Here is a 16667-nt window from a genome sequence, read left to right as displayed (position 1 = left end):
TGATAGAATTATAAAGACTTTACACAACAAACATTAGAATTATCTATATAAAAGTAGCTGAAGAGATTAGTTTCATTATTTAAACAAAGAAAAAAATATATTGTTTCCAACAATATTTGCTTTCAAGAAATTGAAAAGTGAAGATGGGGTGAGGGGACAAAAAAGGACTGGGAATTTGTTTAGTTTCAGCCTATTTGAAGTTGCAAATAAACTTCATTTTATAAATAAGCTTTTCTTATGTAATGATCAAATCAGGGATTCTTAGAGGCTAGGCAACTCATTTAAATAGCCACACAATAAAAATGGTTGGGTGCGTGTTGCATTTTAATGGACAGTTTTCCCCATAAGAACTGCAAGATCTTATTTCATCCACAAAATCAGAATTACTGACATATATAAAGGACAGCCCACATCCACAGGTACCAAAAAAGTCCATGTTAATAGAAAACAAAAGAAAACAAAACAAAATTGGTCTGGAACTGGAGCTGATGAAAGAGGGGCACCCTGGTATAACAAGCTCTGCTCTGCCCAAGTGATTCCTTTGATACTTGGCTGATTTCAGCTGCTTACCTGAAGATTAAAAGTATCTTAAAAGTATATTAAAAATAGTGTCTTCTCAGAATCAACAGATACGCTGAATAATTCCTCACAGATGTTTGTACTTTAAATAGGAGAGGTACTGTCACTACTGCCAGATAAACACACAGTAGGATGGAAATAAAAAAGAAAAATCCTTCCAGGATGTGAAATTGTAAACATCTTGCTAGTAAGCACATGGAGAACTACAGTGAGAATGGAAAAAGCTGAGGAAAGAGTCATGTTGTAAATTATAAGGAAAAGGGGAGTTGGTAGTCTGTCATCTAACAGTGAGGATAAATAAATAATGAGATAGTTAGGAAAGAGACAAAACTACTCAAGAGTGGAGAGGGGACACAATAGACCTAGAACCTAGGGCAAGAATTTTGAGCTTTCTTTAGATTCAAGTCAAGAAATGTCTTTGAAATTTGTAACAGGGATATGGACTCTAAAAAAACTTAGTTATACAAAAGGCATGAAGTTCAGTGATGAAACAGTCATAAGAAAATGGAAATCAAAAGCAAACATCAGATGGTAGCACAGCCAATGGAACAGAAAAGGAGATGGGGCAAATTCTTCATTATCAGCATCTTTAAATGCTGCTGTAATACACTCCCTGGTTCTGAGTTTCTGGGTGGTGGGTGCTGATCCCTCCCAGTGTCAGAGAATGCAAACAGAAGTTGGGAAGCACTGAAAATTGACTGCACTCTTCCCCACTCTTCACACATTTAGTTTTCAAGGTGAAGTCACTCCATCAGCCTCTCAAAATTCTTCTGGATTACATAGATTTACTGTCACAAATAATTCTTGAACTGTTTTATACTGTGGACATCTGACTTAAATGAGAAACTTCAACCTAAGAAACTCTAGAAGGGCTCATCTAATTCTGGTCACTGTACTAGTGATAGAACAGTGAAACAAATACATCATTATACAGATAAACAGATGAAAGTCTGTGCTGTTATTGGCTGTGACTGTATTATTTAATTATTTGTAATGAAAATGAGGTATGGAATTATTTTCATAAGGCATAAAAACTTCAATGTTTAGTTAAGAATGATATTTTGTACTTGGCTGTTTCTGTAGTATGTTATTACTTCTACCCTGGACAAGCTTTGTGGGTGACTGACTTGCAGTCACTGCTTCTGTCTTCACTTCTGCTTTTGCCAGTAAATTATTTCTTGTGGAAGTTTATAGTATTTTGTATTCAGATACTGACACTGAAGTCATGCTGAACACACCACTTAAAAGCCATTCATTAGAAATTCAAATAGCACTTTATTTTTTAAAACCTTCTGAAGTAAATTTACCAAGGTATTAAATGCACATGATAAAGTCTTAAATTAACTACTGCCATTGCAGTTGAATGTTGTAGGCCTTATGAAGTTTAAATATCACATCATTACATCAGTGAAACTTGTCATTACATTGTGTATCTGAGCTTGCTTATTACAAGTTCACTGATGTCTTTGTATTGATTGTCAACGTGTAGTTTTCCCAGGAAATCATCCTCTTTGCTGACATACTGTTTTCCAGAGCACTGAGTTCAGAATCAGACGTGTTAGATGGCAAGGAAGAGCTAAACTGGAGTTTCTGCCTGGATTTTTCTACAGAGGTCTGCCCCTTTCCTATATTTCAGATCGGTATCAGAGCTGACTTGTTTGCTTCTTAGTGCAGATGCTTCTTCAACATGCTGATCCCTCCTGTTCTCTGTCCTCACTGATCCATTGGGCTTCTTGGTCTTCATTGATCCTGATGCATCCATTCCAGCTAGATTAAGTGAATCAAACAGATTCACCCCAGTTCTCTTGCTGTTTTTAAAGTCACGAGTTCTCTTCAAAGACTGGACTGGAGATGAAGCTGAAGGAATTGGCAGAAGCTCTGAATACTTTCAGCTCTTTGACTTAGCTTTGAAATTCTTGATCTGGTGGATTCCAGCTCTGAATCTGAAGGACCTGGCTTTGGGCTTTCAAGGTACAGAGGTTCTGGACTGTGGGTAAAGGGGCTTCTGAGTCTCTGCCTGTACACTCAGCACTGGTGAAATCCTCTGAATAAACTGTGTTTTCAGAACTAGCAACAAAGTCATCTGAGTATAGGAATTCAGACTTATTTTCAACACTCCTGCTGGGGGCTTAGTTTATGATCACTCACAAAAGAGGCATCACCCATGGTCTGTGGTTTTATGATGCAACCCTTCCTCATCACTTCCCTTTGCATTAGCATCTGATGGGAAAGCTGCTGAGATCTGGGTTTTCACATACTCTGCTTTGTGAGCAAATTTTAATACAGGTTCATCCCCTGAGGGGGTTGTAGTTCCTCGGCATGGATGCTCCTTGCTTACAGATTCATTGCTCTTCAGTAGCCTTTCAGCAGCCTGTTTCTGCAGGCAGAGGACACATCTGTCATGGAAACATACTCTGTGACAGCACTTTTTTGTAATGGCACTCCAGTTGTTTTATCAGACTGATTATTCTGCTTTGAACTCTCTCTCTTGCTAGAAGGCTTGGAAGAAACCACACCCCGTTCTCCAGCATTTCTGAGCAGTTTTCTTTTGGATGAAGGGCTTCTCTTCTTCAGGATCTCCATTTGCTTTTTCCTGTACTGCTCCCTCCTTTCATGAATTACCAGCTTGTCAGGGTTGGTTGCTGCAGCCGTAGCCTCAGTGTATTTGTCAGCCCATACAAACAGTTTCCTTCTGGGAGGTCTGTTTTCCTTCACTTTGCTGTTCCTTTCCAAGCCTCTCTCTTCTCGGGCTGCAGCTTTCTTAGGTCCTCTCCCTGCCTGACCAGACCCTGCTGAGCTGGCCTCTTCCCGGCCTTCCTTATGTTGAGGGCTGACAGATCCATTGCTTCCACCGGGCATCCCAGGGACCTCTGCAGGCTTCAAGGAAGAGGAGTGGCTGGGACCGGGGATCCGTGCATCCCCCCCACTACTCCCGGGGGCCTGGTAGAGCCAGGCCAGGTGAGGGTGGAGAGCAGCAGGAGCAGCGCTTTGGGTCAGCACCGAGAGCTCCGCCAGCAAAGCGCTGAGTAGCGGCAGCTGCCCCAGGGCATCGCGGAGCTGGGGAGGGCTGGCAGGGTGCAAGAGCGAAGGGCCAGAGGTGGGAAATGAAGAGTTCTGGCCCTGCTCTTTCTCCTGTGGTCTCCAGGCCTCGCCACGCTCCCATTTCCCCGCGGGTGGCAGACGAGGCTCGGCGGGCTGGCGGCTGTAATACAGCGCGGGGGGGGCAAAAGATGTTCCCCTCCAGCTCCTCACCCTCCTCCTCCTCCTTTTCCTCCTCAACCTCCGGCTCAGGAGAGGTGGCAGCAAGGGAACTGTCGGGGCTCGGCGGGGCCGGCACCTCAGAGGCCTCCAGGCTGCTAAGGCGGTAGCTCAGGACCAGTTCCCGACAGGGCGGCCCTCGGAGTCCCCGCAACGGGAAAGCGGCGCGGCGGCCGCAGGAAGCGGGAGCCCCGGGCTTCTGCAGCAGCTCGGCGGCGGCGGGAGCCAGGGAGACCCCGCAGGTGCCGAGGAGGCGGGGGATTCCCGGGCAGATCCCGGAGGGCAGCGCCAGGAGCAGAGCGCGGAGCGGGCGGCGGCGGAGAGCGGCGCAGAACGAATCCCGGCGCCAGCGGAAAAGGCAGCGCTTGCCGCGGCCGAAGGGGAAGGGCAGCCCGGGCCGCAGGGGGGATGCGGAGGCGGCGGGGCGCAGCAAGAGGGTGGGGAAATCCAGGAAGCGCAAGGCCACGGCCGGGAAGACCGCGGGGCCCGGAGCCGACACCCGCAGGGCCTCCACCAGCAGCTCCAGCGCGAACAGCCCCTCCGTCGCCATGGCAGCCGCAGATCTCGCGAGAGGCGGCGGTGTTTGCCCCGAGGTCGCCCGCAAGCATGGCGCCTTCGCAAAGCACCCTGGGAGTTGTAGTCCGGCAGGGGAAGCGCTGCCCGCCATTCCCTGCAGGCCCAGGGGCTGTCGGGGGGTGCTTATCTGCTTATCTCTCGGCTCTGGGGGACGAGGTGGTGTTCCCAAGGTTCTGAGGGTGTTTTTCACGCTGTGGGTCGTGAGTAAGAGGTGTAGGAGCCGGGGTGGGATGGCGCTGTGCTAAGTCAGTCAGAGGAGCATGGTGGGGATGCACAGGGGAGCTCAGGTTTTCCCTCTCTGCTTCTTCAGCAGCCTCTGCACATCCCAGGAGAAACATCGAGGTCTGTGTCAGGCACAAAGTGCTGAAGAGCCTCTCCATGTAGGCTGTACATAGCTGAGATTTTAAAATATATGGTTCTACATTAATCAGGTTTTGCCACTTGGCTGTAAACATCCCCCCTTCTTATTTAAGGTCTCCATCTCTGTAATCCCTCAGTGTCTTGGACATGCGTTCATAAATTCAGATTTTCTCTCCAGCCTGCATGAAAAGTGGGAATGGTGCTGGGCACCCTTGTGGAGAGCTTCACTTCCCACCTTTGCCTGGTGAGGAGAGAGCCCTTCCCTCTCTGACCACCCCTCTTGCATGGAGTCTCCTTGCCACAGGCACTTGGGAAGAAAATGTTTTCATAGAATCCTAGAATTGGCTGGGTTGGAAGGGACCTCAGGGATCATCAAGTCCAACCCTTGATCCACTCCTGCTGCAGTTCCCAGCCCATGGCACTGAGTGCCACATCCAGTCTCTTTGGAAATATCTCCAGACACGGAGAATCCACTACTTCCCTGGGCAGCCCATTCCAATGGCTGATCACCCTCTCCAGAAAGAAATTCTTTCTAATCTCCAACCTAAACCTCCCCTGGCACAACTTGAGACCTTTTGTGCCCTCTTGTCTTGCTGAGAGTTGCCTGGGAAAAGAGCCCAACCCCCCCTGGCTCCAACCTCCTTTCAGGGAGTTGGAGAGAGTGATGAGGTCTCCCCTGAGCCTCCTCTTCTCCAGCCTGAACACCCCCAGCTCCCTCAGCCTCTCCTCATAGGGTCTGTGCTCGAGTCCCTTCACCAGCCTGGTTGCCCTCCTTTAGACCTGCTCCAGGACCTCGATATTCTTCCTAAACTGAGGGGCCCAGTTAGTAATTTGATTCTAAAACGTTGTATCTTCAACTCATGGTGTTTGGTTAAATTTATAGTATGCCCTTCCCATTTACAACTGGAGACCAATCCTCTCTCCCTTTGTTCTTTTTATTCCCCCCTTTCCTCCCTCTGCTAAACCACAATCACTTTTTTAGAAAAGCCAAAACCAGCAAGAAATGGTTGAAGAATCCAGCCCTTCACTCTTGGTCAGGTCCCTTGATCACTATTATTAAAGGACACCTTTTATTAGCTGTTACATCTGGGAGCAGAGCCTGACCTCTGAATTGCAACCAGGGTGTAAGAAGTAAATAATTGTGTTCTCCACTCCTTCACTGCCTCTAAACACATCAGCCCAGGAGCTGCAAATCCTTTGCTCTCAGGGCTGCTGGTGTTCAGGTGTTGCCATTGTAGGGGCATTGTGGCAGCTGAAACAAATGAGTCCATTTTCCTGCCACATTCATCTCCTGCCATCAGTCTTCTGCTTTCCTTGTGTTTCCTTTTCCTCCAGCCCATTCCCTTCCCAGGAGAGCCCGGGAGTTTAGTTGTCATTCCCCATCCAGGAAGAATGACAAAAGATCTCCTGAAACACTGAAGATAACAGAGGTCTTATCAGTGGTCAAATCGTTGGTCTTGAGATCCTACAGGAAAACACTGGAGAGGACTTCTGACCATTTTACAGGTGGCCTTAGGTAAGCAGGATGATGAGCCCAAGATTTCTACCCTCTTAATTTTGACACTTCCAACCTGTGTTGGACACATCTTTGTCTGTGCTTACAGTGACTGAAATTAAGGGGTAAATTATGGTGGAGCTACAGCCCTGTTAGAAGATGCTGAGCCTCTGTTTTCCCAGGAGTTTGATGTGAAAGTGAAATTTGCAGTGTCATGTCCCTGAAAATAAGCTCTATTTCTGCATTTTTTTTTCTGCAGACCATGTAAATAAAAATTACTCAATACTTGTGAAAAGCCTGGGTGTTAATAAGCTGTGTAAGATCAGTCTGAGTTAGTGACAATACAGTTATTTAAATAGAAAGGGGGTATTGATTTTAAAGTTTTATCTTGTTCATGTGTTTTATTAAGTCAATCTTCTGGCCACAGGAGTATATTTCTCTGCAAAATTAATAAGAAACAAGCATTTTGTTGTTGAGATGCAAGTTAGGAAGAAAAGTAAGACCTTTTTCTTTACAGTAGTCTCAGTTTCTGCTAACCACCATTTTAAGGAGATTTGTGATAACACTTCTTTAGATTTCATGTCACAAAAAAGAATGGTTTCAAAACCCAACAAACCTCAGAGAGACAGGGTTTTGGAAGTAAAGTCTCACTCCCTGCTGCTTCCCCAAGGACAGCAGATACCTATTAGGATCTGCATTAGTTACACTCAGTCACCTTTTTAAAAATAGCTCTGGTTTTTCTCAGTGGAATCTCTCAGTCCTGCTTCCTTAGAACTAGACTTCAGTTCTTCTGGGTTTTGGGTGTTTTTGTTTCTAAAAGACTGGAAGACTAAGGAATTTTGCTGACTCAGTGAAGTCTTTCAATGACCTTATTTGTATGTTTGAAGTGCTAACATTTTGTCTGCAAAAAATTCTTACCCAGACAGTTGGTATCTTCAGCAGCAACTCAGAAATTTTGGTTCAAATCCTGTCTTCTGAACTCTCTGAAGTGCTTTCTGTTGTCCTTAATTTCTGCAAAAATTCAAATGTATTGATCTCTACACAAAGGGAGCTCTCTATACAGTTGTATACATTTTTATGGGTGGAGAAGTATAATTATTAAAGCAAAAGATCTTGAGAAAACATGGATTTTGCTAGATCTTAAATCACTTCAATCTGCTTATTCTGGTGTTGTGCTAAAGACTGCATCTTTTACAGATTAAATGCTGGAGTAAAGAGCCATTGTTCACCTGCTTATAAAATTGCTCTTCTCTGTGCAGAATCTGTAGGGCAATGCTTGGAATTCGTGCAAATATTTAGCTTAGTGGCACTCTGATTCAGAAGGGGGTCAGACAGTCTACTGGAATATTCAGCTGCAACATAATAGCACTTCTTAAAATACTCCAGTTTAAAATGCCACCCAGAGAAGACTGATTTAGTCTTTTCTCAGTTGTCTCTTGAGTCAGATGCTTGCAAAAGGGCAGTAAACAGGAAGAAATCCAGGAATAAGGATAGCAGCCCTTGCTAATTCTCTCTGTTTTCATGAGGTTTCTTCTAAAGTTGAGAAACAATTAAAAATTATGAAGTACATGAGCAAAGCATTTGAGGTTTTTTGCCATACCTTTAGGTTTCTCCCTTGAAGGATCTCAAAAAGGTTTTGAAAATGAGTGAAGTCAGATGAAAATGTTATATAAATTCAGAAATTACTGTTTGTATATGTTTCTGCATATTGTGCAGAGTTTTTCGGGGGGCTTGGCTCTTTCCTGTGTCCAAATTCTACTTTGTGATCCTTGAATTTGTGCTGCCCCAGATCTAGTGATGTATGGAGCAGTCTGGGAACAGTTGCAGTGGTATTTTTGGCACAGGCAGGTTGGTATCCATCAAAATGAAGGAGACTGGGGGTTTCTCCCCACTTCTCAGAGGGCACCCTCCTCTCCACAAAGTGCCCCATCATTTGGGTGATCAGAGCAGCTGGTACAGAACTTCCTCAGATCTACAGTTCCAAAAAACCCTCCCTTGTGTTGCTACTCTAAAGATGCTCATTAACTCCTCTTAATTCAGGGTGAAAGCTCTCACATTTATTTTTATTCTCTACTATCCTTAGCAGGCTTTGGGAGTGTTAAAATAAACATTATTTGTCTGTGTGACCCTTCTCCATTTGGCAAACACCAACCTCTCCCCTGGCTTTTCAATTGTTTCACTGCTGTCCTGAGTATTTTACTTGCTCAGAGAGGTGAGAGTTAAGGTTTATGGCTGAGTTACTTCTGCATAGTCAGCAGGGGTGGCACACAGGGTTGTTTTCTCATTACCTCAGGGGGAAAAAAAAAATGTTTGGCCTTCAAGATATGTGTGAATCCTTGGCTCTCACAGCCAGCTTGGAAACCCAACCCATGCCAGGTACCTTTCTGATTCCAGATTTCTTCAAGGATTAATGGGACTGCAGCAAAGCACAGCTTCACCTTCTGTACTGAGCAGGCCTCAGCATCTTTGATGGATCTGGGGAAACTCAGCAGAAGCAGACACTTGAAGGAAACTTGGGAAAATCTGGCAAATCCTTGAGAGAATGACACTGTGAGGCAGGAGGAAGCAGGATGTCAAATACAGGAGCTCAGACAGCTATATTGAACATGACAATGAGACAGATCCAGAAGGGCCACATCTGAGGTAATTTCCTGTGCTTTAAAAAAGTTCTTATTAAAGCCAATAGCCACTTTTCCCTAAAAGAAAACACTGGTGAAAAGGGTCAACCTCAGGATTCAGCCCATTGAATATTCTTTGCATAACACCAAGCAACATGCAAAGCCAATTTCCTTAAATAACTGAGTGTCATTAGCTTTACCATCAGTCTTCCCTTTTATTTCATAGAAACCCATCATGAACTCATTTGGTATTAATGGAAGACCCATGGGTTTGCATGCTATCGTTTAGCATTAATCAATGGATCATTGTTTAAATTGTGGTGCTCCCCATCCATTTCCCACTCTGGGAAGCTCTCAGAGAGTTCTCAAAGGGATCAATTTATTTTCTTTGGCTTCGTGGTTGCAGCCTATGCTTGTCATGCACATATGTACTCAATGACAAAAGGATTCCAGGTGCTCAGCCATCCAAAGAGGACAACTTAATCACACAGCTGGGCAGGTCTGTGTCCCTGCTTGAGAAGCAGAGAAAATCTCTACCAAAAGTTTGCTCCAAGGTGTGGGGATCTTTAAATTTCCTGTTGTAACTGGTGGGCAGGATAGGTACTTGTCCCCTCTCAGGATTTAAGCATTCTCTCTCTGAGTAGTGATTTTTCAGACTCACCACCTCCTAAAAAAGCCCCATTTACAGCATTCCTCTAGCTCAAGCTGGGAACCACATGGGGCAAATTACTGCTCAAATATCTGACAGGGCTTCTGAAAGCAAAAGCTTTTGTGAGCCTCAGAGTAGTTCTTCAAGTCACTTGAAGAGTTAGATGAGCTTTCATTAAAATAAAAAATAGGAGATGTCTGCAAATATTTGAGCAGGAAACAGTGTTGTGTGCATTGTACCATGACACCAATGACATTCATTGTTGAATCTGTCATAATTACCATTGTAAAGTATGTTTTTTCAGTGGTTTACAGCACAGCTGTTTTGTTCAGTGCACATTTTCAACCTCTGAGCTGTTCCTCTTCTTCGCTTTAAAATCAAATTAAAATCAATTTGACTGCTTTGGGAACTCTCCTTTAGAGAGAGCAAAACTAAAGGAGCCCAGGCTGTTGTTCTGCAGAACTGGAGCTGATCCTCCCCATGAGACTGAGTGATCCTCAAGTGCCTGTGCCTGGTAGGGAGGGGACAGGAATATTCCATCCTATGTGGTGAACAAGAGCTATAAAGCTCTTGTGGAGGTCAAAAAAAAGAGAAGTTTTGGCCCTGTGGTATTCATGACCCTTTTTGGTTTTCAAGGAGATGTGGTGGCAATCTCATGTTTCAGTAAGGTGGTCTGGGATGGAGAGGGCTCTCTCTAATGAACATTTGTCTCTGCCTTGCCTGGCAGTGGAATTTCCTCTCTAAAGATTAGTTCTTGGCTAACAGCATTTTTTAGGGATCTCAACTGTGATGGCTTCAACCATGCAGTTTTTGTGCTTATTCTTACTCTGCCAGGTCTCAAGTATGGAATACTTCCCACTGGTGTCCTGCTGATGTCTGTAACTTGCTGGCTCTTACCATGGGGGTGGCCATGATGTGAAACTGAAATGTATGGAAAGGGCAAAATCCTGGCCTGTTCTGTTGCTTTATTGATTGGGAAAACCAAACCAGAATAAGCAGGGTTTTAGGATCATCAATGAGGGAATGCAGACATCTGGCTTCAGCTCCCTCTTTTGCCATAGGGTTCCTTGGGAAGATGCAATTTCTCTGTGCCTGAGTTCCTCTCATAAGACACAACCAATGTTTCACAGAGCTGCTGAATGGTTAAGGATCCCCCAGGAAGAGAACAAATCTCTGGGATGCACAGAGAATCCTTGCCAGTCCCTCAGGCCCCGAGTGATGGTGAATGGCTCTTGGGATTGTTCTCCTTGCTCCTGAAATGGAGTGCTGAGCAGCACTCCATTTGTTGGGGCCATCAGCCCTTCACAAGCAGTGAAAACCAACTAGAAGGCAGTGATTCCTTCTTGCAAGACCCAACCAACTCCTTCCCACCTTTCAGGAGTGGGCACCCTGGCAGAAGGGAAGATGCTTTGAGCAGCCCGTGCATCTGCACAGCTCACCCTGCTGACATGCAGGGCTTTTAGGTGCTAAAAAATGTGGCAGCCTGCCTAAACTTCTTATCTTCCCACCTCTAGAGAGAGAGGGCTTGTCCAGGCACAGCACTGTGCTGACACAGCTGTTCTGCTGCTGGTTCCTCAGCCTGCCCTGTCTGGGAGATCCCAGGGCTGCTTTGCAGAGCATAGCTGTGCCTGCAGGAGCTTTTCATGGGCAGTCACAGAATCCCAGAATCATTTGGGTTGGAAAAGACCTCTGAGAGCATCAACTCCAACCCGTGATCCACTCCCCCTGTGGAGAGCCCATGGCACTGAGTGCCACATTCAGTCTCTTCTTAAAAACCTCCAGGGATGGAGAATCCACCCCCTCCCTGGGCAGCCCAGAAAGAATTTCTTCCTAATATCCAACCTAACCCTCCCCTAGCAGAGCTGAAGTCCTCTTGTCTTACTGATGGAGAAGAGCCTGACCCCCCCCCCTGGCTCCAACCTCCTTTCAGGGAGTTGTAGAGAGTGATGAGGTCTCCCCTGAGCCTCCTCCAGCCTCAACACCCCCAGCTCCCTCAGCCCTTCCTCACAGCACTTGTGCTGGATCCCTTCACAGCCTCCTTGCTCTTCTCTGGACCTGCTCCAGCACCTCAATCTCCTTCCTGAGCTGAGGGGCCCAGAACTGGACACAGGACTCAAGCTGTGGCCTCAGTTGCAAGGCTGGAAAAATATTTAATTCACTGTTATGCAAATAACCCTGTGGGCTACAGGTAGGGTAGAAAACAAGCTTGTTTCTCTCGTCTTATACGATCCATATACCATTATACCAGAACAATGGAGGTCTGTCTGTTCCAGCCCCTGACACAAGGTCAGATGAAAGCTGTGCCAGGGCAGAGGCCTCATTGGCCAAATTCTCCCCTTGTCTGACCCCACTGAGCTAATTCAGGAATGTCTTTGGCCCAGTAAGTTCAACCAAAGCAGCTGTGATCACCCTAACACCAAGTTTCCTGGGTTTGCTGGTATGTATTTTAAGCTTCTTGCTATTTTGGTGCAGTTTCACCCATTTCCTATTCCTTCCTCTCGGAAGCCTGCATTGTTTGGGAAGACGTGGCATTAATTACTGTGTGAATCATTTGTTGTGTGGGTACCGTGGAAGAACAAGATGGGAACTGTTCCAAATGGTCTTTAATGAGTTCAGTCATCCAGGATCCTGATTTCCATCTCATAAATAATAAACTGTCCTCAATATGCTAATACATATTTGCCTTTAAATTGCTTATTTTAATTTTGCAGAGAAAATAATCAAGAAGAAAAAAAGTCCTGGAAAATTCAAGCCTGCCTCTTTCTCTGGCAGGACACACAGAGGTTGCAGTGTCTTGTTCTCATCCCTACTCCTAAGTCCTGAGACTCTAAGTGTGTGATTAGGCTGGTAATGGTTTCATGTCCTGAAGAGTGGAACTGGAAATGTACTGATTGAAAGTATATATGAAACCTTTGCTCCTTAAAGGAAGGGATTTTAATATAACCTTACACAGTGAGCTCTTTGCCATCTCCTTTTGATGGGATCTCCAGTCTCAATTTCCACTGCTGATGGTTTGCTGTAGAGGCCAAAGGAGGTCAGAAGTGTTGCTCTGACACTAGAGCACATCTCTGCTTCATCAAATGCAACACCAACAGTGTTTCAGACAAGTCTCATCTAGTCTTGCAGTAGTGAGTGATGATATTTCAAAAAGCCTTCTCCTATTTGTGGGTGCTTGTGTGAGGCATGGACGTGCCAGTCACTGGACTGATGATTTACCTTCTTGCTAACTATTAATAGGAATATTTCTGCTTGAGGCAAGCAAATCTTAACACTCAGAGAGTTTGGTACCTATAGAAGAGTTAGCCATGAGATTATTCAGCTCTGAAAACATCCTTTTCATTCTGGTTTCTTTCCCCTCAGAATTTTATCTTCAGTAAATTCATGTCATGACTTTACATGGACCTGTAGTCTCTGGGCTGCCTGTAAGTTCAGACTAAACAGTATCACAGAGCATAGCAAAAATACTGCAAGAAACCAAAAAGAAGTGTATTTTACATGTGTATTAGATCACACATCATTCACATTTGTTTAAGTTTGATACTGGCTAAACAGACAGGAATAGGAGGTTTGGATGGTCCTACTGAAACTGGTCTTACTGAAAACAGTCACAGAAATTTCATTTCAAGAGATAAACCAGTGAAAAAAGTAAAACCCAAACAGGTTACTCTATTTCCTGGCCTGGAAGGAATGGCAGCTTTTTGAAAACATTAATATCCTCAGTCAGGCATTGCAAATATTAGTTCTCAGTTCCTTCAAGGGATAAAAAGAGATAAAAATAGAAGCTAGTCTGAAACCTCCCAGAGGTTGACAAATGCATTCATTCATTTCTTTATAATGACATCTTTCACAAAGGCCTTAACACTGGAAATTCTCAGAGGAGGATTCCTTCCCCCCAACATTTTCTCACTTCTGTTGAAAGCTGTATGTATCATTGCAAGCAGGCAGGGGGTAAAGCACTTTCTGAAAACTCAGCTGTGCTTTTGTAGGCTGATCTTAAACAGGAAAAAGGCTCCTTCTGAGTGCACTATGAGCTGGAAAGGTGTTGGGAGCATCTGGCTGGGTATCTGGACAGCCCATGGGAGAGGGGATGGCTGTGTGTGTGGTGCTCAGCAAGGGGGGTGCAAAATGCACCTCCTGCACCTCCTCTCTGTGTGTGAGGAACACAGGCTGCCCAAAACAGCTGCCAGCTTGGCAGCAGCTTTCATTTCACTCTCTGTGCCTCTCAATCTTCCCAGTTTCTTCATCTCCATCATCCCTCTTAGCAGAAGCAACCTGGTCACACTTGCCCTCTGCTGCAGAGGAGAAAAGGCTCTTCCAGGGCTTTCAGATCTTCAGATTAATTGACTCCCTCCCTGGAAAGCCTCTCTTTGTCTCTTGATTGTACAGGAACCAAGGCTTGTTCAGCTGGCGTGGCTAAAAGTCTACAATTGAGTGGGGTGATCCTAATCTCTTCACTCCTTGGTAAGGCTGGCAGGCAAACAGAGCAGTCAGTTGCTCAATTTTTTTTACAATAAAAATTGCAAGAGTCTTTTTTGACAATCAGAGTGTAAAGCAAAGTGCAGCACATTGCTCCCAGTCACACTGGGAGGTAAAGCTGGAGCCTGAAATGGTCTCACTATTGGAGGTGGAATTTGTCTCATCAACTGCAGACTGAACACAGAGATGCTCCTGAACACAGGAGGAGAACAGGAGAGATCCAGGGCATATCTGAGTCCTCCCCAGTTAGCAGGAGGTTTACTGGGTGACATTTGCAGATGCTTCCAGACCATGCACAATGCTGCAGAGGAAGATAAACAAACCCCAGCAGTCTCTGATGAGCTGATCTGGAAGAGGATTGCTTCCCTGTTCCAAACCTGGTGATCAGCTCAGCCCTGAACAGTGCAGACAGCTGATGGATGCTGATACTTTGAGGAGCATGGATCAGCCTTGTGGCTCTCAGTGATCATGTTTGCACCCTTAGCTGACCCATGGAAACATGAAGTTAAATACTCTATTGAAAATCCCTGTGAAAAAAAGATTAAGGGGGTCAGGAAAAAGTATATAACTCAAGAAAAATGTCAGCCCTGGGACCATAACCTTAATTATTAAATTAAGCCTAATTTTACTTCTATAATTTCCCATGTGCACAACAAGATCTCCAGTGGGGTGTTATTTTTTTTCTTTTATAAACAAAGGCTCTGCTTTGTAATGTACTTCTTTTTGGCACAGTCTCTGTTTAAAAGGCAGATCTTTAGACAATGTGTTGAGATTTTATCTGATCTTCAAGCTGGAGGATGTATCATTAATATAGTTTGTAGCAGGATGTTTGCATAGATGTGGTGAAGTGTATTGGAAACTCCTCTGAAATCACACAAGCAAAAAGGAGACATTAACTCAAAGAAGTGAGGCTATCAGCTTAACAGCTCCATAAATAAGTGGTGTTTTTTGGTTTGTTTTTTTTTCTAGAAAAGGAAATCAGTACTTAAAACCAGCCAAGAGAAAACACACTCTGATTTTCAGTCACTAAAATATTGGCTCACACAATGAACCAGTAACTATCTACAGAGAGTTTCACCTGTTCATGGGTTTTCCTGTGGCTCCCTGGCTCCGTCACTGGTATCCAAAGGCTGTGAGAGAAAGGAGCTGCTGTTCTCAAGTTGTTCATGAGCAAGAGGTGGTGTTCTGCAAAGGACCACAGTTGTCACAAAGAAACTTCAGTGCTTCCTCCTGGTATTCTTGAAAGCAGCTACTAAAAAAATGCACACTGCCAGTGCTGTTCAGGAACCCAGGCTAAATTATCATAATAGGCCCTTTTGGCCAAAAAAAAAAATTTTAAATATCTGTGTGTTACTGAGAGGAACTCATTCCTTTCAGGGTTGAGATACATTTCAGTGTAATACAGGGACTGTGTGCAGCTCATGGTGTCAAGGATACTGTGGAATACTCATACTGTGGAAAAGAACATACTTTAGCTTCTAAAGCAGTAATTCTGGCCACTTTTACATTTTCTGTGCTTGTTTGAAGAAATTAAACTGTGCTGTGCTGTATATAAGGAAGTACCTCTCTTCTTGAACACTACTTCTAACCTAGCAAGAACACTGGGGAAGCTGGAAACATTGACTTTGCCCAGACAACCAAAAACTTTCCTTTTTATTGTGCCATTGCTTGCACCTTCTGGAGCAGTGTTGCCATGAGGGGGGTGTGAAGGCTACAGAGATAATGTAAAACTCCAGCTCTGGAACTGAAGCTTCCCCAGTGTGAGAAGTGTTGGTGTTGGTTATGCTCCATGTCTAGCTGCTTTTTAACTTGCAAAAAAATTCCATCTCTAGTGTAACACCCTGTAAAAAAAAAAACCCAAAACCATGCACCGACTTCGCTTGTTAAAATTCCTTTTGGTTTCTTAAGTTTTTTTTTCTCTTTATTAGTTGGGAATGGCAGAGGTTGGTGGAGCTTTGTAAAGGACCTTTTCAGCAAGGGTGAAATATATTAATTATGCTGGAAATCCTGCCTGCTGGCTGGTGGGGTTGTCTGTCTGTACAGACCTGGCAGAGCCCTGAGGGAGCTCTGTGCACACGTGGTCACCTGATGTGTCTGGGTTGTCTTGCAGGGATGGGGAACAGCTGAGAGATGAAAGAGTGAAAAGCTACAAAGTTCTGCCAGATGCAAGAAGTAAGTGGGTTTGGAAACCCAAAACTATTAATTTTTGTTGCCACTTTCTTTTTAACCTCTTTGGGCAAGTGTGATCTTCAAGTTGACCACGTTGCCCTTTTTTCTTGTCCTTGACAAGAAGATACAGTATTTGTATCTTTGCTTTTATTGTTAGCTTTTGTCATGCCAGCAGCATTGATGCCAAATCAGAATTTTTTACTCAAAGTTTTAAGTCTCCAAGTAGGACAAGTGAGTTTCTTTTCTTCCCTAAAAGTTAAATATGTCCTTGATTTGCTCCTAGTGTTCTCTGTGGGCTGCTGTGCAGTTTAAATTCAAGAGCTTGGTTCTGGAGTCTTTGCTTCAGGAATGAGCTCAGGATTCTTCCTTTGAGAGTTTGCTCCTGACCTGAATGCCAAAGAAACTGAAACCAGGGCAGGGTGAGGCTGGGGAAGGTTTGCTCACTGATGTAATTCATTAGAGGACCTTGCTGCTCTGTTACTGAGCA

The 16667-nt window shown here is 44.6% G+C and overlaps 1 protein-coding gene across 1 annotated transcript; it reads right to left on the bottom strand.

Annotated features, from left to right (window-relative positions):
- Window positions 1–1999: 1999 nt before the first annotated feature.
- Window positions 2000–4504, bottom strand: MAP10 (microtubule associated protein 10). Its single transcript, XM_008501114.2, is given in 11 exon segments — window positions 2000–2094; window positions 2097–2211; window positions 2213–2463; window positions 2466–2577; window positions 2580–2705; window positions 2707–2745; window positions 2747–2964; window positions 2967–3221; window positions 3224–3260; window positions 3262–3801; window positions 3803–4504. Coding segments are annotated over 11 exon segments (2490 nt in total).
- Window positions 4505–16667: the final 12163 nt, after the last annotated feature.

This window comes from Calypte anna, chromosome 3 (genome assembly GCF_003957555.1).
Source record: "Calypte anna isolate BGI_N300 chromosome 3, bCalAnn1_v1.p, whole genome shotgun sequence".
NCBI lineage: Eukaryota > Metazoa > Chordata > Aves > Apodiformes > Trochilidae > Calypte > Calypte anna.
The sequence above is the reverse complement of the archived record's forward strand: the minus strand, read 5'-3'. Positions and strand labels throughout refer to the sequence as shown.